Source organism: Lepidochelys kempii, chromosome 1 (assembly GCF_965140285.1).
Source record: "Lepidochelys kempii isolate rLepKem1 chromosome 1, rLepKem1.hap1, whole genome shotgun sequence".
Lineage (NCBI taxonomy): Eukaryota > Metazoa > Chordata > Testudines > Cheloniidae > Lepidochelys > Lepidochelys kempii.
The window spans coordinates 287390780-287418698 of record NC_136380.1 but is presented as its reverse complement, the minus strand read 5'-3'; the positions used below and the strand labels follow the sequence as shown (position 1 = coordinate 287418698).

The following is a 27919-nucleotide window of genomic DNA, read 5'->3' as shown; positions in this document are numbered from 1 at the left end:
TTTGACGGATGACTTTTTTTGGATGACAGTCCATTTATTTATTTGAAATACAGCTTTCACATAAACAGCACACGTAGCTTAGTTTTAGCAAGGGCATTTATCTTCAGTTTTTGGGGGTGTGTGTGTGACTTGTGACACATAGGTGTTAGATCCTCTTGAAGCAAGTGCCACATAAAAAACTCAGCTGTTGGATATTAAATCCTGCCTAACTATCTTAGTCACTTTCGAAATACCTGGTTTCAGAGTAGCAGCCGTGTTACTCTGTATTCGCAAAAAGCAAAGGAGGACTTGTGGCACCTTAGAGACTAACAAATTTATTTGAGCGTAAGCTTTCGTGAGCTACAGCTCACGAAAGCTTACGCTCAAATAAATTTGTTAGTCTCTAAGGTGCCACAAGTCCTCCTTTTTTTTAGAAATACCTGTCATCTATGCTTCTTTGTACAGCAAGATAGCCAGAAAATTCCTTAGGTTGCTTTGTGTTTTGCTTTCTCTCTCTTGCTCTCCCATAACGGGCTGAATTTTGTCTATATATATATATATATATATAAAAAATGTTAACATGTATCTTTTCATATAGACCATGCCCTTGCTCAATGCGCTTTAATATCCTCAGGGGATGTCAATATTTACACAAACCAATGGTTTGTCCTCAAACACATTAATGAGGGTTCTGCCAAACTACTGACGACCTGGAATTGATTGACCTGGCTAACAGCCCTTTGTTGTCCAATGAAGTATAAAAGACGGTACTAAGTGTATGAATGTCATATAGATTCCCACCCACCTGAAACCATGAGGGTGCTATTAGTGGCTCTAGTGTATATTCCATTCATCTTAGCTATAGAAAGGTAAGAAAGCATTTCAAATATCACAGAATGGTCCTTATAGTGCATTTTGTTCTCCACTGATTTCCTGGAATGATCTTTGTGTGTTTAAAAAAAAAAACATTGGCATTTGAGTGATACAGAAAGGAAGTCCAGTTAAAATGGTTTGTATTTATTTTGTTTGCTTAGGATCCCTTTAGTTCGATTTAAATCCACCAAGAGGCAACTCCGGGAAAAGGGAGAACTGGAGGAATTTTTGAAAAATCATCAGCCTGACATTTTTGCTCGGAGATATCTGCATTGCTTCCCTTCAGATATTTTTCTACCAGCTGCTTCAGAAAGGCTATATGACTACATGAATGTGAGTATGTTCTTGTGTAATAGACTGTAAAGGGTTATTTATGGTACTGAAGGGAGGTTTTGTTCAGCACACTAGTTCTATTCTCTTGTAAAAAGTTTTGCAAGTTGAGATTAATTGTGTATCTGTTTAAACTAGATTCTTTGCATCCTTATAAATGAGCTTGCCAGTGTGCAAAAAACTGATCAAGTAACATAAGTAAAATTAGGATAGACATGGGACCTACTTAGAATTTCCCTCTAGTTTAGAAACTATGGCCCTGCAATGAGTCACACGAACCTCTGTTGACTTCACTGGGGCTCACATCTATGTGGGAGGCCCAGCAACATCCATCAGAAATCTGACATGTTACACAATAAACCAAAATGTCATCTTGTTTGAACACGTTAGGTCACAAATAAATTCTTGTAAAAATCTGTGTTAATAAAGACGTGGGTAATATGAATGGAGTTTTTGCTATTATTATTTATTGTCCCCAAAGTGCAAGAGGCACTTCGGAGATAAAAATGTCAGGCCTGCCTTAACCCTGAAGAATTTCCCATCTAAACAGATCTCAGATTTGGGGGACTACGTTGGATGGGATATTATATCACACAAGTTTCAGAGTAACAGCCGTGTTAGTCTGTATTCGCAAAAAAAAGAGGAGTACTTGTGGCACCTTAGAGACTAACCAATTTACACAAGTGATTTGAGCTTGTGAACACCACGTTTCTTGGTTTAGAGTTTTGTTTGGTTTTCTAATTGATTGGTTATTTTGTTAACATTTATCAAAAGGACAGGGCTAGGTTATACAGGCTTCTTGGAGGAGATAGTGTTTGTATGCAAGAAGGTAGAAGCATGGCAGATTGGGTCAATGAGAGGGGGTTCCAAGATGGGTTGGGGGGTACAAGGAAAAAGGCCCCAGAGGTGAGCATGGAAGAAGAGCATGAAGGGTTAAAAACAACTTCCTTTAGAACTAAAGCTGGCCAGAATTTTCCAAATGTAGAATTTCTGAAAACATTTTTATTGACTGTTCGAATTTTTACAGAAAACATCCTGAAAATTTTTGTTGAGAAGGTTTTGTTGTTTTTTTTAAACTAGCAGTTGAGCTGGTCAATAAAACCAATAACGAGTCAAAAAATGTCTGTGAAACCTTTTACTGCTGTTTTGACCAGCTCTGCTTAGAACACTTGCACTCTAGCCAGAGGGAAGTGTGGGTAGTGACCAGAGTAGTCCTGAGGTGAGCCCTGCCCTGGGGGGAGATAGCAAGAGGTGTGTCCCTGAGCAGGGCCCTGTCCTGGCCTGAGGGGAGGTAGAAGTGGGGGTAGCCTTGAGGAAAGCCCTGCCTGGGCCTAAGGGGGATGGGCAGAATTGAGGCCACCCTGTCAATTGCTAAATCTTTTTGTCTCATCTTACAGTTTAAAAAATGGAAATGATCAATTATTTAGTTTTTCTCCAAGTGGCAAATGCAGGAGTTGACCATTCCAAACTCCCCCCACTACTGGCACTTTGACTATGAGCGCAGCTGAGCAGATTCTGTCTATAATCCAGCTAACCCAGAGGTGGTGCTAACCCTTTGGGAGTTTTAGGCAGGAATATTTTTGCCCTCCCCCCAACACATAATAAGTGAACAGGGAGCCCAGAGGTGGTGCTAACTCATTGGGAGTCTTCGGTAGGAATATTTTTGCCCCCCCAACACATAATAAGTGAACAGGGGGCCCAGAGGTGGTGCTAACCCATTGGGAGTCTTCGGTAGGAATATTTTTGCCCCCCCCCAACACATAATAAGCGAACAGGGCGCCCCGTTGAGCTGCTGGGGCCCTAAGCAATTGCTTAGTCTGCTTATGACTAGCGCCGGCTCTGAACAGGCCACTGCCCTACAATGAATTTCATATAGTGGGTGGGATCCCATGCACTCTTCCACCCACCAATAAAATTAAAACCCCCTAAACAATAGCATTTCTGGTTTTGCTTCCTGGGTCTTAACTGATGAGCATTTTTTGAAGATACGAATACTAGAAATACATTTGCTAGTAGAATGATTTATATCCTTACTATTTCACTTGTAAGTGGAGGGACTACTTAATTTAAACAAAGCTTCCCTGCTTATGAATTATGATCCCTTTGCCCTCCAGCTTTGCATAATGATATATCTGTATCTAGTAGCAAGGGACCACAAGGAGGCCTGGGATGGGCACACTTTTCGTTTTGTAGCATATAATAAATAAATAGTACTATGACCCAGTTAGGATAAAGTAAGATCCCACTTCCACCTGTTCTGATGAGGGGAATTGGAACAGGTGATCCTCAGGGTGAAGTTAAAAGAACAGAAGCCTAGGGTACAATTTAGATAAAATTTACCACAACGCACCCTAACTTTAGTTTACTATAGAAAAAATTCTTAAATCTTAATCTGCTCACTGAGTGATGTAGTTGGAAGGGCCTGCTTAGCTCTGATTGAGTGCTTGTCATTGTATCTAGAGAAAGTTATGGATCATGCCCCAAAGGGATTTTCAGTTTTAAACATACAGGCAATAACATGCTTCCCACAAATAACACACTAGTTAATTAATCTCAAAATGTTGCAGGTTTTTCCATTTAACCATATTATTTATTATTATTAATGCGCTAGGTTCTGTACAGAAATGGATACAAAGATAAGGTCCCTGCTCTCAAGAGCTTACAATCTAATTTTACAGATGATGCACTAAGGCGATAAACAATAGTGGCGGAGGACAAGGGTTACAGTAATAAATAAAATCAAGCTGCGACTTAGTGGAGGCATGTGCTCATCCAGGTGCTCTTTTACACATAACTCATGCTGCTGTTTTTACTGACTTATCTAATGTAGAAGGTAAGTTCCTGGGGCAGAGACCACGTTCCAATCAGTGCTGAGCACATTAATAGCAACTAATACATTCATCATAAACATTCAAATATTTGCATCTATACAGAATATTTTGGCACCGGAGAGGCTTTTCTATCTACATCGGATGCCAGAAATGCCCCTATTCCTAAAAATAGGTCTCCTAATGCTGCAGTGCTATTCCATAGGCAGATATGGGCACTAAGCACTTGGAGCCTGAAAGCTGATAAGCTCCTTCAGAGTTCACATGTTCACAGATTATCTCCATCTGCCTTTTATAGAAAAGAGCCTTCTGTATTTTCTATATTCCTCTGATAGGTTTTGTGTGGTGCATCAGGTGGAGTCTTAAGCGGAGACTGAATTTGATCATCTTGTTTTAACTGACTAATTACTACTGACTAGAATACATTCAAACAAAAATATACAGCTGTGTGCCCCAGTGAGGTGATAGTTGCATTGCCAGTTGGGTTAATATTCAGAGCTTTCTAAAATCAGTAGGGCTAGATCTTGCATTTCTTACTAGGATGAAGCTCCCAGACCTTCCTGTTGCCTTCAACAGGAGTTTTGCTGGAATTTACTGTAGGATTTTGCCTATCATTTGTAAGAGTTTGGGGATTGATTTTGCTTCCATTTTAGCCAATGGAAAAACTCCAGGATTGACTTCTTGCACTTGAAGTGCTGAAAAGCTATGCCACATCCTGAAATCTGCCGTACGTGGCCACTCATGGGACTGGAAAGAATTGGTTGCCTGGTAGAGGTAGCATTTAATTAAAAGTCAAATAATTAGATTGGAAACACTGAGGATTTTTACATTGTACCTTTGTCTGTCTTTTCTTCAAGGATAGTTTGCACTGATATACTGCTAAACTGACTGAGTATATTTTTCCCCCAGGCCCAGTACTATGGGGTGGTAAGTGTTGGCACCCCACCTCAGAAATTCACAGTGGTGTTTGACACAGGATCATCCAATTTTTGGGTCCCTTCAGCTTATTGCATCAGCGAAGCCTGCAGTAAGAGACGTTATGTTCCTTTGCGCTTCTAATGGTTTAATTCACCTTTTAAAGTAGCTCCCCTGCAATGAATGCACTTTGTTGGAAAATGTCTTTAACAGAAAACCAAACACATTTCTTGAGTGTTCAGCAGAGTCTCACATACCTTCAGTTCACACCCCTATTTTACAACAATTCCACTGACTTGCAGTTTTATTCATGTTGAGCAACAGTGGAGGGAGTCGATAATCTCCTGTTATATTCAGATTAATTCCAGTTCCATATGCTCTGGAATTTGTCATTGCTAGTTAGACACAACAGGGGTGAGAGAAAGTGCGAGGTGAAAGGATTAGTCCATGCTGGTGAGGTGGGTAAGAAAGAGGAGTCACTAGAAAGAATGTCTGTGTTGCTTATCTCAGAGTTAGCTGCTGAGCTACACTAATATGTCTGCTCCACCTCACACAACTTATGGTGTGGTGGATAAGCCTCAGAAACAGCATTCAAACTTCATGCTGCCAGAGACATCTGAGACAAGAGAAGACAGAGAGAAAATCTCAGAGTGAAGTACTGGAATCTAAAGGCTATAGATGTGCCCATTAGGGAGAAATGAACAGGTTAATATTTCAGTGGAATCTGTATTTAGGAGCACAAGCAGCTGGATAATATTCATAACCTCAGATATGGATCTCAGTCCGACTGGAGAATCCAGCTGCTGCCCTCCCCATCCCTCAATAGGTCTGGGTGGTCTCTGAGTTGGTGCAATCTTCTAGGAGAAGATTTTTGCTCTTGCAACAACTCTTTCCCCTTCCTGACATCTTCAGATGGCAACCAGCTCATGCGTTCATCCTGCTACTAAACGGGGTGGGGGAGGAGGTACTGCATGCACGGTCTTATTTACATCAATATTGAGACACAGTGCTCTCAGGAACCTTGGCCATGATGTCCAAACCCTGAGTGTCTTTTCCTGGGGTGGGCATCTTCTCTCTGTTATGCAGCAGTGGAAGTGGAAAGGCTCCTCCACTGCAGCGGCTGCTGCTACACTGATCTTTTGACTCTGGGGTTGCAAGATGTCTCAGAGTTCACTGGGCTGAAGGAAAATGTGAAAGGATTTGTGGAAGGAGTGGGCAGACTTTGCTGTGCATCCCCTAGAGAAACAGGATGGGTAGAGCAGAAGAGAGAGAAGTAAGATTCTGCCCTCTAAATATGTCAGGAAGATGGCAGGGAAGGATAGGTTTGAAGGCCCTCATTGGCACTGTCATTGCATTACTATTTTAAATTCCATTCTTCCTGTGCCTCACTGTAGCCGTGATATGCACCTTCTCTTGCTGCAACAGTTGCTAATTGACAATTAAATACTATGAAAAATCAGAGGCAAAAGAAACATCAGAAAGTTAAAAAAAACCTGTGGAAATAGCTGGATAAAAAAAAAAATTTTTTTGATACAAAAAGGAAATCAATCAATTGCTGAGATATTTTCAGAATAGGGAGAAAAGTGCAGGGTTTATGGGATGCAGAGACTCTTGCCTGCTTCCCTTCATCTGTTATTTTGCTTCTCCAAACAATGTGTTTTATTTGCCTATCAGCTAGTCCTGTGTCTCAGAAATCTGGTACATTCCTGATAACCTTATCTTCAGTGCTAAGGGTGAAGTTTATTTTCACAGGGATGCATCAAAAATTCAAATCATTTCTATCAAACTCCTATCAGCATGGAGGGCAGGCCTTTGCCCTACAGTATGGTACTGGGCAGCTTCTAGGCATTGCTGGCAAAGACACATTACGGGTGAGTGGAACCCTAACACCATCGTAATCATCGCTCTCTGTATTGGTTGTTTATGGCTTTCCAGGTGGTTAAGATGTTAGTATTGACCTACAAAGACCTGAGTAGATTGGGGCCTGCCTTACCTGGGGGGAGAGACAGTGACTCATGTCATATTGCCACAGATGCTATAAGTATAGAGGCTTGAGCTGAAGCCCCTCGGGGACGGAGTGTGGAGAGGGAAGTAGAGAGCCCTCAGCACAGTGTTCTCTGTGAGAAGCCCTGGTCTTCAAAAGTTCCTTCCTTTGTGGTCCAAAACAGCACAAATCTGCTGACCGTGAGCAAGGCCTAACTGTATGCCCAGCGTTTTGAGGATAAAGTTGGTATTGCTTGGGTTTGATTTTATCTTTGGCTTTGGGGTGAGGAGCAAGCTAGTTCAAGCTGACTGACTGTATTGTCAGTTTACAGCAAATGTGCCGAGAGCCTAGAAAAGGCACCTTTTCATGTATTATTGATGCCTCAAAACTTCGTTAACGCCGAGCTGTTTGATGATGGTGCCCCGTAGCCTTCCCGAACGTTGTGTTCAGCAAAACACCAACCCGTGAAACCCAGGAAATACAAAGTTAAGGTACAGGCCACTCCTGCAATGCAACCTTAACTCTGCCCCCGGGAGCTAGCAATAGCCATTGGGAATGGTTCACAAAAGGGATGCCATAATAAGTAGCCAGCAGGAAATTCTAAGAGGCTGTAACATTATTTGTGTTGTGTTCCACAGATCTGAATTCCAGCATTTATCTGCATTCATGTCAGCTGCGTTCACTGTGTTAGTGTAGTTGTACTGAATGTTGGAGGGCTTACACTGGAGCAAGTTGGTACGATTGTTACTGTGGGCACGGCTACACGAGAGAGTTTACAGCTGTGCTGCTGCAAACTATCTAATGTAGCCACTCTAAGCCAAAGGAGAAAGGTCTCCCCTCAGCTTATCTACTCTAGTCCCTGTGAGCAGCGGCAGCTATGTTGGCTGGAAAACTTCTGTCCACACCAGCACTTATGTTGGTGTAATTTATGTCACTTGGGGGGGGGGGGGTAATTGATTCACCCCCCTGAGTGACACGCTATGTCAACATAAGCTGTAGAGTAGACATAGTCTGTTGTATGACGAGAGGTGCATGAATATATCAGAGGATCACAAGTGCCTCATTTAAGTGCTGACTTCCGTAGATTGTGTCAGTGTCGATGCATGGGGTGATCTTGTTATCTGGGTTGTCAGAAGCATGGTGGCTCCCAGGGCTGGTGAGGGGTTAGTGAAGGCAATGCCTCAGAAGGAATTCTCAGGCTAGGATGAAGGGGAGGTAACAGTTAGTTAGTTTGGGATGGTTTGTGCGGAATTGGCTCAGTGTTTGAGTGTAGGCCAGGTGTAAGTAGCTCCTGTTTGCTACATCAGACCTAACCTGAGTTTTGTCTTAGCTAAGACTTTGTCCTACAGTGCTCTTGTGCTCTGATCCCAGAATATTCTATAGCATCTGTAGAACACTAGTATGTGGTGTTGGCATGTTGAGACATTGCTCAAAAAGGGCAGAGTTAGGTTGCATTGCCAGGGAGGGGAATGTGTACTTTAACTCTGTAGTTCTTGGTTTTCAGCAGTTTGGGTGCAGCTGAACTCAGAGTTCTGAAAGGGCAGGTGACTCGGCCAGAGAACCTTAACTCTGTGTTAACAAAGCTTTTGGGCACTTAATTTCCTTGCGTTTTTTAAAATAATTTTTCAGTATCCTCATGCATCGCAGCTCAGCTTTCCCCCTCCACTCCTGCTGGATCCCTGGCAATGATTACCCTGGCCACAGAATGCACAGGCTGCATGTGAGTCCCTTCACTGTCCCAGTATCATCTTCTCATCTCCTTGCATGTCCAACTCAGCCCTCCTCCCCACAAAGAGGTGAGTGTTGGAATGGAACCTGCTGGTGGGGGAGCTGGGGAGAAGATGCAGGAACAATGCAGGGACTAGCATGGAGTCAGTGAGGATGTTTTTTGAAAGGGAGGCAGACACGGGAGGTGGAAATGGACGTGGGGAGTTTTGGAGGACAGATGTGAAGCCCCCCCAGCATCCTCCAATACATAGTTCTGACCCCTCCTTTCCACTCCACTCTTCCCTGCATTGCTCCAACCCCCTCCCCACCACAGCTCACTGCTCTTAACCACCATGTTCCCCTACCACTGCTCCGACAGCTCCAGCATTCCCTCCATCACAGCCATTGTTCTGACCACCCAAATACCCACAATGCTCAGAGTCCACCCCCTTGCACACCAGATCCACCATCCTCCTTCCCACTCCATGCCCCTGGTAAGCTTGGAAGGGTCATGGGGAAGTCGGGAGTGGTGGGATTGTGAGGAGGGCATGTATTAGTTGGAGGAAGGAAGGGGCAGGAGAGTGCAGATGTAAAGTCTCTACTCCAGATGTGGGCATAGTATATGGGCCCCTTCGTTTTCAGTTTAAACCGATTTTTACCAAAAAATTCTCAGGTTTACAAAAAGTATTCATTTTTTTCCGATTTTCACCCTACTTTTGTATCATTCAAATATATATATATATATAACTTTGTATTAGGAAAATACAATACATTGCATGAGATATATGTATTACGATAATACATTAGACTGTGTGTATATGCAAAGCTGTCTGCTGAAGTAAGGCTATGTATCAGTCTAGAAGATACGACCAATAAACGAACAGGCACATACACAAGCTCTGAAGTGTGTGCGCATCTGAACATACTGATGAATCTTATACCCACCACGTACACATTTAAATCTGCTAGCAGATTACGGTTTAAAGATTTGACACACTAAAATGGGAAGAAAATGAAAATCTTCATCAGAATACATTTCAGAACGCAAGGAAGTATTGGAAAGTTAAAAAAAAAACAGGAAAAAAGGAAGAAGTTGAGAGTGTGCACTGCAAATGGCGTAGCCTATTAAACATAAATATTTATAGGCTAATAGTTCTAAGTGTACAATAGTAAATTATTTATTCAAATGAAAAGTTTTATTTGGGATAAGGCTGTCGATTAATCACAGTTAACTCATGCGATTAACTAAAAAAAATGAATTGCAGTTAAAAAATTAATCTCGATTAACCGCACTTTTAATCACACTGTTAAACAATAGAACACCCATTGAAATTTATTAAATATTTGTGGATGTTCTTCTACATTTTCAAATATATTAATTTCAATTACAACACAGAATACAAAGTATACAGTGCTCACTTTGTCTTATTATTTTTATTACAAAAATTTGCACTGTAAAAATGATAAAGAAATAGTGCTTTTCAGTTCACCTCATACAAGTACTGTTGTGCAATCTCTTTATCGTGAAAGTGCAAATTACAAATATAGATTATTTTTGTTACATAACTGAAATCAAAATCAGAACAATGTAAAACTTTAGTGCCTATAAGTCTACTGAGTTCTACTTCTTGTTCAGCCAATCGCTAAGACAAACAAGTTTGTTTACATTTATAGGACATAATACTGCCTGCTTCTTATTTACAATGTCACCTGAAAGTGAGAACAGGTGTTCACATGGCACTTTTGTAGTTGCCGTTGCAAGGTATTTACCTGTCAGATATGCCAAACATCCGTATACCCCTTCATGCTTCAGCCACCATTTCAGAGGACATGCTTCCATGCTGATGATGCTCGTTTAAAAATTTTGTTAATTAAATTAGTGACTCAACTCCTTGAGGGAGAATTGTATGTCTCACCTGCATTCTGCCATATATTTCATGTTATAGCAGTCTTGGATGATGACCCAGCACATGTTAGTTTTAAGAACACTTCCACTTCAGATCTGACAAAACGCAAAGAAGGTACCAATGTGAGATTTCTAAAGATAGTTACAGCACTTGACCCAAGGTTTAAGAATCTGAAGTACCTTCCAAAATCTGAAAGGGATGAGGTATGGAACATGCTAGTGGAGTTCCTCAGGGATCGGTTTTGGGACCAATCTTGTTTAATCTGTTTATTACTGACCTTGGCACAAAAAGAGGGAATGTGCTAATAAAGTTTGCAGATGACACAAAGCTGGGAGGTATTGCCAGTACAGAGAAGGACCGGGATATCATACAGGAAGATCTGGATGACCTTGTAAACTGGAGTAATAGTAATAGGATGAAATTTAATAGAGAAAAGTGCAAGGTCATGCATTTAGGGATTAATAACAAGAATTTCTGTTATAAGCTTGGGACGCATCACTTGGAAGTAAAAGAGGAGGAGAAGGACCTCAGAGTATTGGTTGATCACAGGATGACTATGAGCCACCAATGTGATATGGCTGTGAAAAAAGCTAATGCGGTCTCGGGATGCATCAGGCGAGGTATTTCCAGTAGAGATAAGATGGTGTTAGTACCATTATACAAGGCACTAATGAGACCTCATCTGGAATATTATGTGCAGTTCTGGTCTCCCATATTTAAAAAGGATGAATTCAAACTGGAACAGGTACAGAGAAGGGCTACTAGAATGATCCGAGGAATGGAAACCATGTCTTATGAAAGGAGACTCAAAGAGCTTGGCTTGTTTAGCCTAACCAAAAGAAGGCTGAGGGGAGATATGATTGCTCTCTATAAATATATCAGAGGGATAAATATCAGGGAGGGAGAGGAATTATTTAAGCTTAGTACCAATGTGGACACAAGAACAAATGGATATAAACTGGCCATCAGGAAGTTTAGACTTAAAATTAGATGAAAGTTTCTAACCATCGGTTGAGTGAACTTCTGGAATAGCCTTCCAAGGGAAGCAGTGGGGGCAAAAGACATATCTGGCTTCAAGACTAAGCTTGATAAGTTTATGGAGGGGATGGTATGATGGGATAGCCTAATTTTGGCAATTAATTGATCTTTGACTATTAGTGGTAAATAGGCCCAATGGCCTGTGATGGGATGTCAGATGGGGTGGGATCTGAGTTACTACAGAGAATTCTTTCCTGGGTGTCTGGCTGGTCAGTCTTGCCCACATGCTCAGGGTTTAGCTGATCGCCATATTTGGGGTCAGGAAGGAATTTTCCTCCAGGGCAGATTGGCAGAGGCCCTGGAGGGTTTTTGCATTCCTCTGCAGCGTGGGGCACGGGTCACTTGCTGGAGGATTCTCTGCATCTTGAAGTCTTTAATCCACGATTTGAGGACTTCAATAGCTCAGACATAGGTTAGGGGTTTGTTATAGGAGTGGGTGGATGAGATTCTGTGGCCTGCGTTGTGCAGGAGGTCAGACTAGATGGTCACTTCTGACCTTAAAGTCTTAAAGTCTATGCTTTCAGAAGTCTTAAAAGAGCAACACTCCAATGTGGAAACTATAGAACCCAAATCACCAAAAAAGAAAATCAACCTTCTGCTGGTGGTATCTGACTCGGATGATGAAAATGGACATACATTGGTCTGCACTGCTTTGGATTATTATTGAGCAGAACCCACCATCAGCATGGATGCATATCCTCTGGAAAGGTGGTTGAAGAATGAAGAGACATATGAATCTTGAGCGCATCTGGCATGTAAATGTCTTGCGACGCCGGCTACAACATTGCCATGGGAACGCCTGTGCTCACTTTCAAATGACATTGTAAACAAGAAGTGGGGCAGCATTAACTCCTGTAAATTGTAACCAAACTCGTTTGTCTGAGCGATTGGCTGAACAAGAAGTAAGACTAAGTGGACTTGTAGGCTCTTAAGTTTTACATTGTTTTGTTTTTGAATGCAGTTATTTTTTGTACATATTTCTACCTGTGTAAGTTGAACTTTCATGATAAAGAGACTGCACTATAGTAGTTGTATTAGGTGAACTGAAAAATATTATTTCTTGTTTTTTACAGTGCAAATATTTGTAATAAATAATAAATATAAAGTGAGCACTGTACACTTTGTATTCAGAGTTGTAATTAAAATCAATAGATTTTGAAATGTAGAAAACATCCCAAAATATTTAAATAAATGGTATTCTATTATTATTTAACATCACGATTGTGATTAATTTTTTTAATCGCTTCACAGCCCTAATTTGTGGATTAAAGATACTGTATATTGTTTTCTTAAACTCAGAAGTGTTTTGCATTCTGTTTTAATTCCGCAGGAAACCATATTGATGAATGGAATTCAAAGCATTAATCAACTGAATACTTTCCCCCCGTCTTTCTGTCCACCAAAATAAACCCCAGTATTTATTCCAGAAAAATTATTTATAGTTTTTTGCACTGATTTTCACCTGTTTTTGTTGTTGTGGGAATAAATACTGATAAATTCCCGGGAAAAATTAAATGAAATAAAAATGGAAAATGAAGGGCCCCTACAATTACAACACTGTGAAATTTCACACATAAATATCTTAGATTATTAAATTTATGGTTTTTTAAATCCTATGACCATGAAATTGACCACAATGGACTGTGAATTTGGTAGGGCCCTAGGTATAGGTGTGCAGAGGTTTTGGGGGAAAGAGCTGACGCCCTTGCTACATATCCCACTACACAGCTCTGACCCCTTTCTTTCCTCCCCCCACTACTCTGCATCACCCCCTCTCCCCCTAGAAGCAGCTGCATCGAGGGAAAGGATGAGCCTGGAGCTCCTTCCCCACATCTAGCGGCAGCATAGGGAAGCTGGTGGCTCCGTTGTCCCCTCATACTAGGGTGATCAGATGTCCTCTTTTTAATGGGACAGTCTTGTATTTAAGCCCTCCTGCAGGTGTCCTGACTTTTTCTTAAAAACGGGCAAATTGCCCCATAATTTCTGCCGCCTCCCCCCATCAGTACTGGTGGGTCCTGCTGCTGGCTGGATCCCTGCTCGCCAGCTGCCTGCTGAGTGGGGTGGTCCAAAGGCCAACGATAGGGGTTGCAAAACTAGAGGTGGGGCAAAGCTGCAGTGTGTGTGGCCAGGCCTCTCCCACTGCTGGTCCGTCAGCGTGTGCCGGCTCTGGAGTGTGGGGGGAAGTGATTTCCAGCCTGTTCCCCCTCTCCCCCACCCCCATCTGCAGGCTTCACAGCAGCCGGGCTTAGCCCCCTCTTCACCTGTCCCACTCCAACCCTGGGTCCTGCCCCCAGGGAGTGTGAGGCTGTAATGTCCCCAGGCACCCTCCCCTCCCGAGCCACCTCTCTGGGCAGGTTAGCTGAAGCCCCTGCAGTCAGGTTCCCTGGACCCTGGTGCACAGTGGCTTTCCTTAGGGCTTAACTCCTTCCTGCCTGTGCTGTAGCTGGCAGGGGGGACAGGGACAGCACAGAAGGCGGCTGGGTTATGTTAGTAACCAACAGCAGCCTGGAGGTGTTAGCTGTCTTTTGGCACGGTGTGGGCAGGAAGGGACACGCTGCTTCCAGCCCACGGGGTAGGGGAGGAGGAGGAGGAGAAGAAGAGATGAGCTCTGCAAAGGCATGGGCCAGGTCATCCCTTCCTCCCTCCATCCCCTGCCGCTGGAAGTAGCTCCCGTCCCTTCCTTCCTGCACAGTGCCGATAGGCTGCTGCTGGCCACATTCTGGTGTGAATCCTGGCAGAAATCTGTGGAGGGGGGCATGTGACCCTGTGTGCCTCCCCCCGCCCCCCAAGTATTCCCTTGAGAAGATGCGACACCAGGTACTGGGGGCCCAGGCAGGCATGGAGGGTGGAGCGTGCCAGGCAGGGAGGGTCAGTCACCTCTCCTCCCCCGTGTGAGAGAGGTACGTGTGTGTGCGTCACCTCTCTCCGTGAGTGTGTGTGTGGGGGGTTAGGGGTGTGTGTATCATCCCTCCCTGTGTGAACCTTAAAGCCTTAAAGGTAAGAAGGTAAATAAAAATAATCCAACTACACAGTATTTCTTTTTAACAGGGGCTCAGTCAACTTAATGTTAATCTGAATGTTTGTACTGCATAGGTCTGCCTGATTGCCATTGAGCTCGCTTGAATACAAATAATTTTACTAGGTGCTCCTTATTCAGGAAAGGGAAATATGGTCACCCTGCCTCAAACCCAGCTCACGTTGGGGCAGACAGAGGGGCTTAGCACCCAGAGGGGCAGGGCCCTATTGGATGCTGGCTGACATGGGGTGTGGGGGGGTGCTAGGAAGAGGAGCACAGACTTCCCTGGAGGGACAGGGTCTCCCTGGTCCTGCCTTACTCACAGAGATTCAGAAAGAGAGGCCAGACCCCTCCCCCAAGAGAGGAGTAAAGCCTCCCAAATCACTTGAGGGAAAAGGAGAAGGGTTTGGACCCCCATAGGGGCAGGGCCCTCCAGATCCCAACTCACACATGGATGACCCCAGCCCTCCTTAGGTTTCAGGATTATTGCTGCCCTATTCTCCCACACCCTTGGCATGTGGGATGTGTCTCCCCCCCACCCTTTGGCCCTTGCCCGGAGGGATGGGAGGCATCTCTACCTATTCCCCAACCACTAAGCCTGGGCAGGATGAGGAGAGTGGGGGAGGAGCAGGAGTGGCTGTGGTGATGGCTTCCAAGAGGAGGGGGGAATGTGGGGTTGACAGGCTGCCACTTCTCCTGTCACCCACTTTCATGTCCCCCACCCCTACTGCCCATCCCCACTTATCCTGTCTCAGTTTGGGGAGGATCAGATCCATAGTTTGAGCCCCAAGTGTGGGCAAGAAAGAAGAACCAAGTAATTTTGTAAATAGCTGTTTTTTAGGGGGGCTGTATCTTGGGAACCTGCGGCTCATATTACCCCAAATTTGGACCCGTAACCCTATCGCACATTCCCTTACGGCACAGGAAATTTAAAGACAATCTGAGATAGCAAATAGATTTTAGAGCACTTAGAACTGTTATCTTTTAAACAGTGATTCAACCTTAACTATAGCAAAGCTGCTGGTTCACACTAGGAGAGCTGCCAGGCCACTAAAATAAATATAAAAACATAATTTTGAAATTAGAAAAGGATATGTTATTGTCTAGTGATAGACTTCTTCCTGAGAGCACAGTAACATACAGCACTCTGGCAATATGACATAAAGCGAAATGCACGACATGTGTAGTCCTGGAACAAGTGCATCTTGTTCCAGCATGGCCCTTCATGTCTCCTGTTTGAGGCCTATGGATTGACTAGAATTAGGGCAGATATCTTCCACCTTGCCTTTCCCTTTTGACTGTAGTTTTCTGGCATGAGTTTATGAACAAGTGACAGCAGAATTAGGCCATTAAAAGGGACTTGCTTTCTAAAATATAACTGTCTTCAGCGTGATGCCTGCTAATATTAATGCAACTAACACAATTACCAGAAAGCTCTGGACATTATATTTGATAAAACTAAAAATCTGATGCGTATATAAAATGTGGTTATTTCTGTAATCTGCTCAGACTTTACTTTTCATTTGTTCCCTTTTGTAATAACAAACAGATTAGCAACATTTCCATCCAGGGGCAGGACTTCGGAGAGTCTATCTTTGAGCCCGGCATGACTTTTGCTCTTGCACACTTCGATGGCGTGCTGGGTTTAGGATACCCTTCTTTAGCAGTTGGCAGTGCTCTTCCAGTATTTGACAGCATAATCAACCAACGTCTGGTAGAGAAGCCAGTGTTTTCCTTCCACTTGATCAGGTCAGTTTTTAACACTGAATAAAGGGACACTGTCAAAAGAAGCAAATTTTAACTGTAGATTAAGAAAACCATCCATTTGTATATGTTTCATCTCCAGAAAGGACATTTTCAGGAGTAGGTCTAGATAGAAGCACCAGTGGGGGAGCATAGTAACTAAAATCATATTTACAGAAATGCCATTAAACGTATATCGTTAAAATAAACACTTGTAGATGCACAATTAATGCGCAAACCACTGAGAACTCCAAAGAAGTGTCTTGATTTAATAATCTGATGAATGGTCTACATCTGAACTATTTTTAAAATGAAAAATTGACTTTTTAAAAAGATAAGATGCAAAAGGAAACTTTTCATTGTTTTGAAAATTTCCAATGATTGGTTTTTAACTTTTTTAAAAATCCACTTTTTTGTTTGAAACAACAATAACAAAATAGTCAGTTTAATATTTTGGGCTGTTTTTCCATTTTTACACCCTCCCCTTTTCTTTTTTGCATTTTGTCACTGAAAAAGCGGGTGAAAGGGAAGAAGAAAAAACTAATTTATTTTGTTGAATCAGAAAATTTAGAAAACGTTTACAAAGCATATTTGCCAGCTTTTGACCAGTGCTAATAAGAACATCTGACTTTCTTACAGTGTCTTGGGCACTCATAGAGTTGTTTCATCAGCTAGTAGGAGATGAACAGAACTGCAGCACCGCAGTTGAGCGACTGTATTTCAGAAGAAAAGGGGCTGTGCTCTAATCTCAGTCACACCTAGAATAACTCCATTTCAATCACTAGATTTACCCCAGATTTATACTGGGGTAAACGAAACCAGAAACTGGCCTGAGGCACTTGTTTCTAATCTCACTCCTAAACCCTCTACAACCCCTAACATTTTTAGTAAGGGGTTTAGACTGGAGGCTCTGATTTGGGGCCATCTCTAGGTATAATTATAAAATTAGAAGTTTTAGACTTCCATTGCAACATACACATTTGAAAAAGACATGAAAGGGTTGGAATTGAAAGCTGATTTCTCCCCCCTACCCCCATGTCCCACTTAAATTGTATGTCATCCAGTTTACATATTTATTTGTTTTACATTTTTAGAGGAGACGACCTTGAAAATGGTGGTGAACTGATACTGGGGGGTATAGACCAGTCGCTCTACAAAGGTTCAATTCACTGGGTTCCAGTTACTGAGAAAAGCTACTGGCAAATTCATGTTAACAAGTACGTTTGCATGTCTATAAATCTGATGAAACTGTGCCTCTCTGTGTAAGCCCATTAAAATCCCAGGACATCTATGCTACAGTGGCCACCCTGGATGTACTGCCTCCCAAAAACAGTGCTTCTGGGAAAGACCTGAAGATAATTAGTGTATCCTGTGCTCCTACTAATATTACGGGAAGCACTAACTTTGGTGGCTGGTACTCGGAGGAGTGTCCTTTATTAGCAGGTCATATTAAGGGCCTAATGGACATCCGTGGGAATTGTGGGAATCCTTACTCTCCTGGGTAAGGGATATTCATGTGATCTGCTGTGCAATTCCTGGCTTGCCACAGCCTTCCTGTGTGACAGCAGTCTAGTCACGTAGGCCATGTCTACACTAGAGAGTTTACAGTGGCGCAGCTGTACCTATGCACCTGGGCCGCAGTAAGCTCCCTTGTGTAGCTGCTCTGTGCCAACAGGAGAGAGCTCTCCTCTCGACATAATTACTCCTACCCCAACAAGCGGCAGTAGCTATGTTAGCGGGAGAAGCTCTCCCACAAACATAGCGCTTTCCACACTGGCACTTATGTTGGTGTAACATATGTCGCTCGGGGGTAGGGGTGGGGCGTTTTTTCCCATCCCTGTGCGGCTCAAGTCATACTGATATAAGTGATAGTGTAGACATGGCCTTAGCCTTGCTGTTCCTACTATTTAAAATGATTGTAATAATAACAGTTCCCAACCTTGAATACATTCATCGATGTTTGTGAGATGCTCAGAGGATATATTGGTTGGGGTCAGATCAGTGATAGACCTTCAACTCCTACACATTCAGAAGAGCAGATGACACACACACAAATTATTTCCAAAGCTCTCTTGCCCTAGTTTTCTGTGAATGCTATCCTTCTTTTGGAATCAAGACACCCTAAAGTTAGTATAAATTTTGAACCATATGCTTGTATTTTAACTGGCAGCATAGACTTGCTTAAATTCCCTGATAACTGTGTCATCACTCTTAGTGTATCTGCACTCTCTGTTTAAAGTGTATGTGTTTTGGTTTTTCCACATGCAGCGTGAAAATCCAGGGACGGGTTGCGCTTTGCTTCCATGGTTGTGAAGCCATTGTTGATTCAGGCACTTCTCTTATTACTGGCCCCTCTTTACAAATAAGACAACTACAGGAGCATATTGGGGCCAGTCCAACACAAACTGGAGAGGTAAAAACCATAGAGCGGGACAAAAAACTCAGAGGAAGTGAAGTAATGATTTGATACAAATGCTCATGTGAGGGGGGCAGGGAAAGAGATAAAATGATTAAAATTAGGCACAAAGTAGGCACTAGGAGAAAAGCTTGCTGCTTGTACAGAGCTGAAATCAGGGCAAGATATTTGATTTGTATTGTTTTTATCCTTCCCCGCCACCTTTGTTTGCAAGATATCTCTTCCCTCATTAATGACACATGGATCTAGTAGAAGCATCTGTTTATGGAAATGTTCTGTTAAAGTTGCTCAGATGATCATGACATCATATGACCGATCAAGTTGCAGTGGGGGAGGTTTAGATTGGATATTAGGAAAAACTTTTTCACTAAGAGGGTGGTGAAACACTGGAATGAGTTACCTAGGGAGGTGGTAGAATCTCCTTCCTTAGAGGTTTTTAAGGTCAGGCTTGACAAAGCCCTGGCTGGGATGATTTAACTGGGAATTGGTCCTGCTTCAAGCAGGGGGTTGGACTAGATGACCTTCTGGGGTCCCTTCCAACCCTGATATTCTATGATTCTATGATTCTATGATACTACCTTGTAAAACAAGAGAGAATTACCTTTCCTAGGTCATATGGCATGACTGTTAACTCCTTAAAGTCCAGAGCAGTTCCAGGCTGACTGACCGTCAGAATCCGGAAATTAAGATAAAAAGACATGTAATAATTCCATCGAAGGGCACAGGTGTCAGCTGAGCTTATGAGAGCTAACATTGTTGTTACCAGGGCCCCTAGAGGGGGACACAGTTCTATCATTCAAAATATTCTCGTTCATTTGCATGTAACATCCCAATCCTTGTCTTCCATCCCCCTTCTCTCCCTTGCCTCTCTCATTCCTCCCTTTCTTCCCTGCTCTACCCCTCCTCCCACTTTCTTCTTCCCTCCATTTTCCCTTTTCTCCTCCCTGCTGCTGCATCTTCACCTTCTACAGCATCCTGCTGCCGTCTCCTCCATGCTCCGAGTCTCCTTTCCTCTCAATCTCCAATTGCTCCCTGCCACCCTCTGCTTTCCACATGTGGCTCACTCTCGCCTATCTCCCTGCTTCTGTTCCACTCCCCGCTAGGCCACTCCCGCCCAGCTGCTGCCACTCTCATCCTCTGATGCTTTCTAGGGTTGCCAACTTTCCAGTCTCTGGAAGCTAGACACCCCTGCTCCACCCCCTCCTCTGAGGCCCGCCCCCTGCTCCACCCCCTCCCCCAAGGTCCCGCCCCCTGCTCCACCCCCTCCCCTCCAGCCCGGCACCCAGCCCAGGGGCTGCAGTACTCCCTCCTACCGCTGCGCCTGCCCCTCGGCCCATTCGGCAGGGAGCCGGACCCAGGCAGGGAGCGGAAGGGCCGGGGCCACGCTCTGGGGCGGCATGAGAGCGCAGCCAGCGCGGTAGCTGGCTGCAAGAGAGAGTCTGGCCGCGAGAGGCGGCAGTGGCGGACAGGGCACCTCTCCCCAACCTGGTGGGCCAGTTTTTTTGGGGGGGGGGCACTTGCTCGCCCATGTGTTCCCCTCCTTCCCCCCCATGTTGCCCCTGCAGGCGGCAACCAGACTTTTGGTGCCTGGTCAGTGTTTCCAACCAGACACTTTCAGGTGCCGTTTTTGACTGGACTTTCCAGTCGAGAACCAGATACCTGGCAACCCTCATGCTTTCCCTCCTATGTGCAGCTTCACCATCTCCTTCAGGGACCTCTCCTTTGATGTCCAAACAGCTTTGCTCCCTCACTTTGAGGCTTGTCAGTCTGCCTGCTTGCAGCCGTATTCATTCCTATATGCATTGAAATGGTAGTCCCACATAGTCTGGGAGCATGTGTAATGCCACGGGCAAATTAATGATAGAAAGGTAAGGGAGATGTCATTTGATTCGTAAAAATCTACAGAATCATAATTTCCATGGTACCACCCTCTGCACCGATTAGGGGGACTCGCTGCCCCCACCCCCACCTCTCTGGTTCACAGCTCCAGGTCCTCTAGTTGATGGAAATTTATTATACATGAAGATGGTAGAGTCTTTGCTGCTCTTTATTTGATCTGTCAGGACAGCTGATTGGACTTTGCACCTCACAGTACTGGAAGACTTTGTGAAATACTTTTTTGCTTAAGATTTAATGAATTATTATGTATGATTGCTTGGTACCTCAGTGAAATAAGAGGTGTAGAAAAAGTTTGACACTGACATATGGGAGGCATTTTGAAAAGGAAATTGGGTTGTTCAAAGATCACCAGTTCCCTTTTGTGGACTTGATTCAGATAAAGCCCTAGAACAGTGGTTCTCAAACTTTTGTACTGGTGACCCCTTTCAAATAGCAAGCCTCTGAGTGCGACCCCCCCCTTTATAAATTAAAAACATTTTAAAATATATTGAACACCATTATAAATGCTGAATGCAAAACGGGGTTTGGGGTGGAGGCTGACAGCTCGTGTTGCCCCATGTAATAACCTCTCAACCCCCTGAGAGGTCCTGACTCCCAGTTTGAGAAAACAGAGCAATGAAATTCACAGGAGGGATTGCTGGGCATAACACAACATCCAAATGTTCTATCCCAGTTTTTCCTGACAACCCCAGCACTCTGCTGAATTTTGAACGAAATATTAAGCAAGGCTGGGATGACTTCCCCAGAAGTAACCAAGCACCATCTGGACTCATTATATGCTGTTAAATGCCAAGAAGTGGTAATTTTAAAGCTACAGGGTGAGCTTACTTGCACAGGCCATTCATGTATGATGGACTGAAGCTCATTAATAGCATGATGAAAGCAGTCTTCAGTGATGAGATAGCTAACGATGTCAGCTGAATGGATACTTTGGGTCATGACTTGTATGAAGCCTTCAAAACCTAAACAATTATTCAAGGCTCCATCAATCAATGGGCTACAATCAAGAAGAACAGACTAAAGCTGTGGTTGAATGCAAAGAAGGAAGTCAGAGTGAAGGTAGCAGGGACTATGATGGAGCTAACCGCAGACAAGTTATCGCTTACTTGTTTCCTGGTCGTGTCCAGATCTCAGCATAATGTTGATCTAAGTCAGACTTTGGGAAATTACAAGTTCTCCATGGGACCACAATCGATGTTTGAATGTGATGGAATAATGCATCTGTGCCAGGCAGAAAGCAAACTAATTCACATTTTGCATGGTCTTCCTAAGCCAGTACCTACTAACAACGTGACCAGTATCTTATGCCAGCAGAGGCTTTTTAGCATAGCAATCACAGATGATATGGCTGAGGTACAACTTCTCAGTGAATCAGAAACAGTTAAAACCTGCCAAGATTTGGCTGTACATAAGAACAGCCATACTGGGTCAGACCAAAGGTCCATCTAGTCCAGTATCCTGTCTTCTGACAGTGGCCAATGCCAGGTGCCCCAGAGGGAATGAGCAGGTAATCATCAAGTGATCCATTCCCTGTCGCTCATTCCCAGCTTCTGGCAAACAGAGGCTAGGGACACCATCCCTGCCCATCCTGATTAACAGCCATTGATGGACCTATCCTCCATGAATTTATCTAGTTCTTTTTTGAACCCTGTTATAGTCTTGGCCTTCACAACATCCTATAGCAAAGAGTTCCACAGGTTGACTGAGCGTTGTATGAAAAAATACTTCCTTTTCTTTGTTTTAAATCTGCTGCTTATTAATTTAATTTGGTGACCCCTAGTTTGTGTGTTATGGGAAGGAGTAAATAACACTTCCTTATCTACTTTCTCCAAACCAGTCATGATTTTATAGACCTTAAGCGTATCCCACCTTAGCTATCTCTTTTCCAAGCTGAAAAGTCCCAGTCTTATTAATCTCTCCTCAAATGGAAACCATTTCATACTCCTAATAATTTTTTGTTGCCCTTTTCTGAACCTTTTCCAAGTCCAATAGTATTCAAGAAGTGGACATACCATGGATTTACATAGAGGCAATATGATATTTTCTGTCTTATTATCTATCCATTTCCCAATGATTCCCAACATTGTTAGCTTTTTGGACTGCCCCTGCACGCTGAGTGGATGTTTTCAGAGAACTATCCACAATGACTCCAAGATCTCTTTCTTGAGTGGTAACTGCTAATTTAGACCCCATCATTTTATATGTATAGTTGGGATTATGTTTTCCAATGTGAAACTACTTTGCATTTATCAACATTGAATTTCATCTGCCATTTTGTTGCCTAATCACCCAGTTTTGAGAGATCCTTCTGTAGCTCTTTGCAGTCTGACTGGAACTTAACTATCTTAAGTAGTTTTGTATCATCTGCAAATTTTGCCGCCTCACTGTTTACCCCCTTTTCCAGATCATTTATGAATATGTTGAATAGGACTGGACCCAATACAGACCCTGGGGGACACCCACTATTGAACTCTCTCCATTCTTAAAACTGTACACTTCATTATGAGGCTACAGCAAAAATACTGGCCTGATGACAAAGTCCATCTCATGTTTGACATGTATGCAGAGGAGTCAATTAAAAAGATTGCCAAAAATACCTGGTATTGCCCCTGTCCAATACAAAGTCACTGACTCCATGAACATTTCCAATGTCATCATGAAGAAGCTACCGTCTCGTATCCCCATGAAGGATGAACTAACCTCATACCTTGCAGGAAAAATACTCCAGTGTGCAAATAATTGTTCAAAGAATTTCACGGTCATATGGCATAATGAAGCAGCTGCCTCACACTGTTCAGTGCAGTTTCTTCATAGTTCCCATGAGGAGTCTGACACTAAAATTACCTTGCATGTCATCAGTGCCACAGAAAGAGATGCTACTAAACTCTAGGTTTTTGCACAAGACACAGATATTCTAGAGCTTTCCATGAGTTGCTACCCAAGGCTTCCGCAAGATCCTGGTTTTGCACCTGCTGCTGGGAAACAGAATTGCAGTACATAGGTGCCACAAGTACTCCTTTTCTTCCTTCAGAGCTATGTTCCTATCATGCAAACCATTAAAAGCTGCAGCACTGCTTGGTTTCCATGCTCTTTCAGGATATGACACTACTGGAAGACGTGCTGGAAAGACCAAATTATCATACTGGAAGGCATTTGAGTCAGCATTCAAAGACTTTCTCTTCACTCTGAAGGTGTTCGGAATGGCTGACGCAGTCACTGATGAGGTCATAAATGCACTGGAGCCATTCATATGCCAACTTTACCATTTGAAGACCAACATTATGATACTTGCAGAGCTACATAGGTGGATGTTTTCAAGAAGCAAGCAGAGAAAAATTGCTACTGATAAGGGATGCATTTATATGTGCTATCAAGAGGGTGAATTATCAAGCAATGGAATGGCTTTAGGGTGATTGAGCATGTCCAAAACTGCCTTCCTTTATAGGGCATGGATGGGTCTTGGAGGAGGGACTGATCACATCGGTTATGTGTAAAATACCACGTGTTCCCAAATCAGTCCTTCAGCTAATCAAATACCTGTGTGCAAAGAACAGATGCTCATTGTCCTGCAAATGTTTGGCCAGCAGCCTGCCTTGCACGGAGAGGTGCAAGTGCGGCACGGACGAGGATCAGCGTGACAATGTATCTAGCAGTGGAGTAGATGGAGATGACACTGATGATGACTTTGATGAATAAATGTTTTCAGTCCTTTCATGTCAAGGCAACTTACCTAGGATTACCAAAGGTCAATTTATCATAGAATCATAGAATATCAGGGTTGGAAGGGACCTCAGGAGGTCATCTAGTCCAACCCCCGCTCAAAGCAGGACCGATCCCCGACTAAATCATCCCAGCCAGAGCTTTGTCAAGCCTGACCTTAAAAACTTCTAGGGAAGGAGATTCCACCACCTCCCTAGGTAACGCATTCCAGTGTTTCACCACCCTCCTAGTGAAAAAGTTTTTCCTAATATCCAACCTAAATCTCCCTCACTGCAACTTGAGACCATTACTCCTTGTTCCGTCATCTGCTACCACTGAGAACAGTCTAGAGCCATCCTCTTTGGAACCCCCTTTCAGGTAGTTGAAAGCAGCTATCAAATCCCCCCTCATTCTTCCCTTCTGAAGACTAAACATCCCCAGTTCCCTCAGCCTCTCCTCATAAGTCATGTGTTCCAGTCCCCTAATCATTGTTAAAATATAATTTAGAAAGCATTGATTTTTAAATACACACACACACACACACACACACACGTTCTAGGTTTGTCATGTTTGGTACCATTATGTTTGTGGGGGGAAAGGGCTTTCGAAATATACCCAACTCAAACCTTTTCCAATGACCTTGTATTATCAAAATTTCCACCAACCGGAGGACCTGAGGCAGGGAGTCTCTTCTACCCTGGTGCAGAAGGTGACATCATTGAAATTATGATGCTATAGATTTTATGAATCAAATAATATTAATTTATCTTTTAATTACTAACTTGCCCACAGAATGGGATTTTACTACATTGTGTTCCCAAACTAATATTGCTGAGCTGTCATGCATGGAGTGGTGTATGAAAACACTGCCACCTTGAGGTGTATTATAAATAGAATACAATGCCAACAAATTGATTATAACACATTACGACAATGCTATAAAGTCGAGTCCATTTCAGTGCTTCAGCTTCTCTCTCTGATGTGTTTCACATTTCCCATGTACTTCATGGGTAAAACAAAACTATGAGCTCACATGGCCTGAACTTGTTCTCGACACATTTGTGGTGTAAATGGAGCTACATTTTGGCTTGAGCTGGGAGAAAATTTTTCAGCGAAATTTTTTTTCTGTTAAAAAAAAAATTGAGATTCAGCCACATCAGAAGGTTTTGTGAATTTGTGTGGGTTTCACTGAATTGTTCATGTTGAGGGGGAAAGTTTCCAAAAATGTCAAACTGAAGCATTGTGATTTTTTCAATTGAAAAGACCTTTTGTTAGGAAATTGCCTTCAATTTTTTTTTTAAATCTAAAACATTAAAAACACTCAAAATTGAAATGAAACATTTTGGTTGAAATGAAATGTTTTGTTCGACACACAACACGTTTTTTTTTAGACCTTTCAATTCACCAAAAATGAAAAAAAAAATTGTTTTGTTTTGTTTTGCAATTGGCAGTGAACTGAAAAATCTATTACTTGCCCAGCTCTAATTTATGACCCCCATAGCCCACTAGGCATTATCTTGGCTCTGTTATATTGTGTGTGTATATATATATATATCACAATATGCTCTGCAGCTCTACTTAGCTCTTGTTTTCCAGAATGCACTCGACAGACATACAAAATACTTGGGGAATATATTTTCATAAACTAGATTTTTAAAAATATTCCTTCTGTTGTAGAACAATAAGCCAAAACACTATAGCTTACAACAAAGCTCCCAGAGGGTATCAGACCATCCTTTGGAATGGTCAAAAGTTATTTTCATTTTTTTAATGAATGGAGCAACTGGAGAGGCAATAAATAAATAAAATAAAAAACCCAACAAAACAAAAACAACAACAACAACAAAACAAATCCCACACAAACACACAACAAAACCCCCTCTCATATATTCACTGTGAATGAGTGAAATATTTACAGCAATGACTGGGCGGGCATTTTAGATTGTGATCTATCAGCTGTTCTTGGAATTCCGCTTTAGTGTAGTATAATATAGAACACAATATGTCCCACAGACCTTCTGGATGGATTTCCTCCCTCTGAAAATATGATGTTCCTGTACAGTATGGGGAAAGTTGTAGCTGTAAGTCACTCACTGTGGAGGCTCTAAGGAGAGAAAACATACTGGAGGCAGCTCCCAGGACTGTGCCTGTGGCAGGCTTCTGGGAGCATTGGAATTGTGCACTTAGCAGCACCCATTACAAGAGGCAATGAGAACTCATGCTGGAGCCTGGGTTTGCTTGCATATGTGGAAGGAGGAGGAGCCATGTCCTCAGAGACCCCTCCATTTTGGACATCACTAGCCTTGCTGTCAGCCCTAGATTCCATTAGTCCTTGGGTGCTGGGAGTCTGAGAAGTCTGTGATCAACTCTGTGTATTAGCTCAAAGAGCAGGAGGCCTCCTTATACATTCCCACCACTTGCACTCCTGTGCAGGACCATAATATAGTCTTGTACGTTGACCATTAGGTCTGAAAAAAAATAAATGACAATACCAAACCGGACTGCAAAGGTTGATATTCTGGTTGCTAGGTTGATAGACTGATTATAATTTTGAATAAAAAGGTAATGTAAAAAAACCCAAACAAACAAACCCCAAGTCAACCAATATATTGTGTTATAGTTTGTTGTAGACTGCAGGAGACTGTCAAGCCTGCCACATATAAGTTTCACCATTGGACACAGAGAATACACGTTAACAGCAAAAGAGTATATAATAAAGGTATGCATATAAATTCTAAGAAATGGTATCTACCAAATTATGATATGATAATATGTAATTCTACATAGAAATGTGTTTTTAATTTCAGGAAACCATAGAAGAAAAAACCGTGTGCATCAGTGGCTTTCAGTCTCTGGATATTGCCACTCACTCTGGCCAGCTATGGATTTTAGGAGATGTATTCATGTCTGCGTTTTACTGTGTTTTTGACCGTGGAAATGATAGAGTGGGATTTGCAAAAACCTCTCAAAGAAGGGAGCGTTCCTGAGGCCCTAATGGCATCAGTTCTGCCTTAAACACATGTTATTCAGGGTTATGAGATGAGCCTGAACTAAAACCCTGGATCTGAATATTGCTCCCAACAAATTTCACATGGGTTTAGGGTGGGTTTGAAATTGAATTCAGAATGCAAATTTTGTAGCTAGGTTCCATTTCTATACATTTGCAACAGACACATTTATTTCTAAATCAGTGATTGAAAGACCAAAAGCCCTAGGAAGGACTGTGTCAAAAAACCTAGTAAATGCCTGTACAACAACTTGCCTGTAGGATTTGCATTGGGGTGGGAGGGAAAGTGTGCTTGGGAGAAGACTGCTAAATAATGCAAAGATGATTGTGTATCAGTTGCAGTTATGGGAACCTAATCTGACTAGTGTTGGGTATTTCTCTTCCTTTGCTTGTCAGTTTCAGCCTTCTAGTTCCTGACTAAATATTTTCTTTTTATCATTTAATTATTGCTTTTATTTTTCTCATTATTTGCTGGGGTTTGTTCCACCCTTTCTCCCTCTGTCCTTTATAGATACTCTTTATGTGCACAAAGCCTCAATCCCTACTCTTTTTACTACCATCACTTAAATGTGATTTCC

At 42.7% G+C, this 27919-nt stretch overlaps 1 protein-coding gene across 1 annotated transcript; it reads left to right on the top strand.

Moving 5' to 3' along the window:
• The first annotated feature begins 792 nt into the window (after positions 1-792).
• On the top strand, positions 793-27321 carry LOC140909676 (cathepsin E-A). The gene is made up of 9 exons (XM_073339585.1): positions 793-848; positions 1014-1185; positions 4920-5037; positions 6678-6796; positions 16127-16326; positions 17415-17537; positions 18589-18733; positions 26955-27053; positions 27142-27321. The coding sequence occupies exons 1-9, from the start codon at positions 793-795 to the stop codon at positions 27319-27321; spliced, it is 1212 nt and encodes a 403-aa protein (XP_073195686.1).
• Positions 27322-27919: the final 598 nt, after the last annotated feature.

Bases quoted from the DNA above. Each gene is read 5' to 3' on its own strand.
- LOC140909676 (XM_073339585.1), top strand. From the start codon at position 793: ATGAGGGTGCTATTAGTGGCTCTAGTGTATATTCCATTCATCTTAGCT. The intron at 6,797-16,126 runs GTGAGTGGAACC...AATAACAAACAG, and splicing joins CTGGCAAAGACACATTACGG to ATTAGCAACATTTCCATCCA. The intron at 17,538-18,588 runs GTACGTTTGCAT...TTCCACATGCAG, and splicing joins TGGCAAATTCATGTTAACAA to CGTGAAAATCCAGGGACGGG.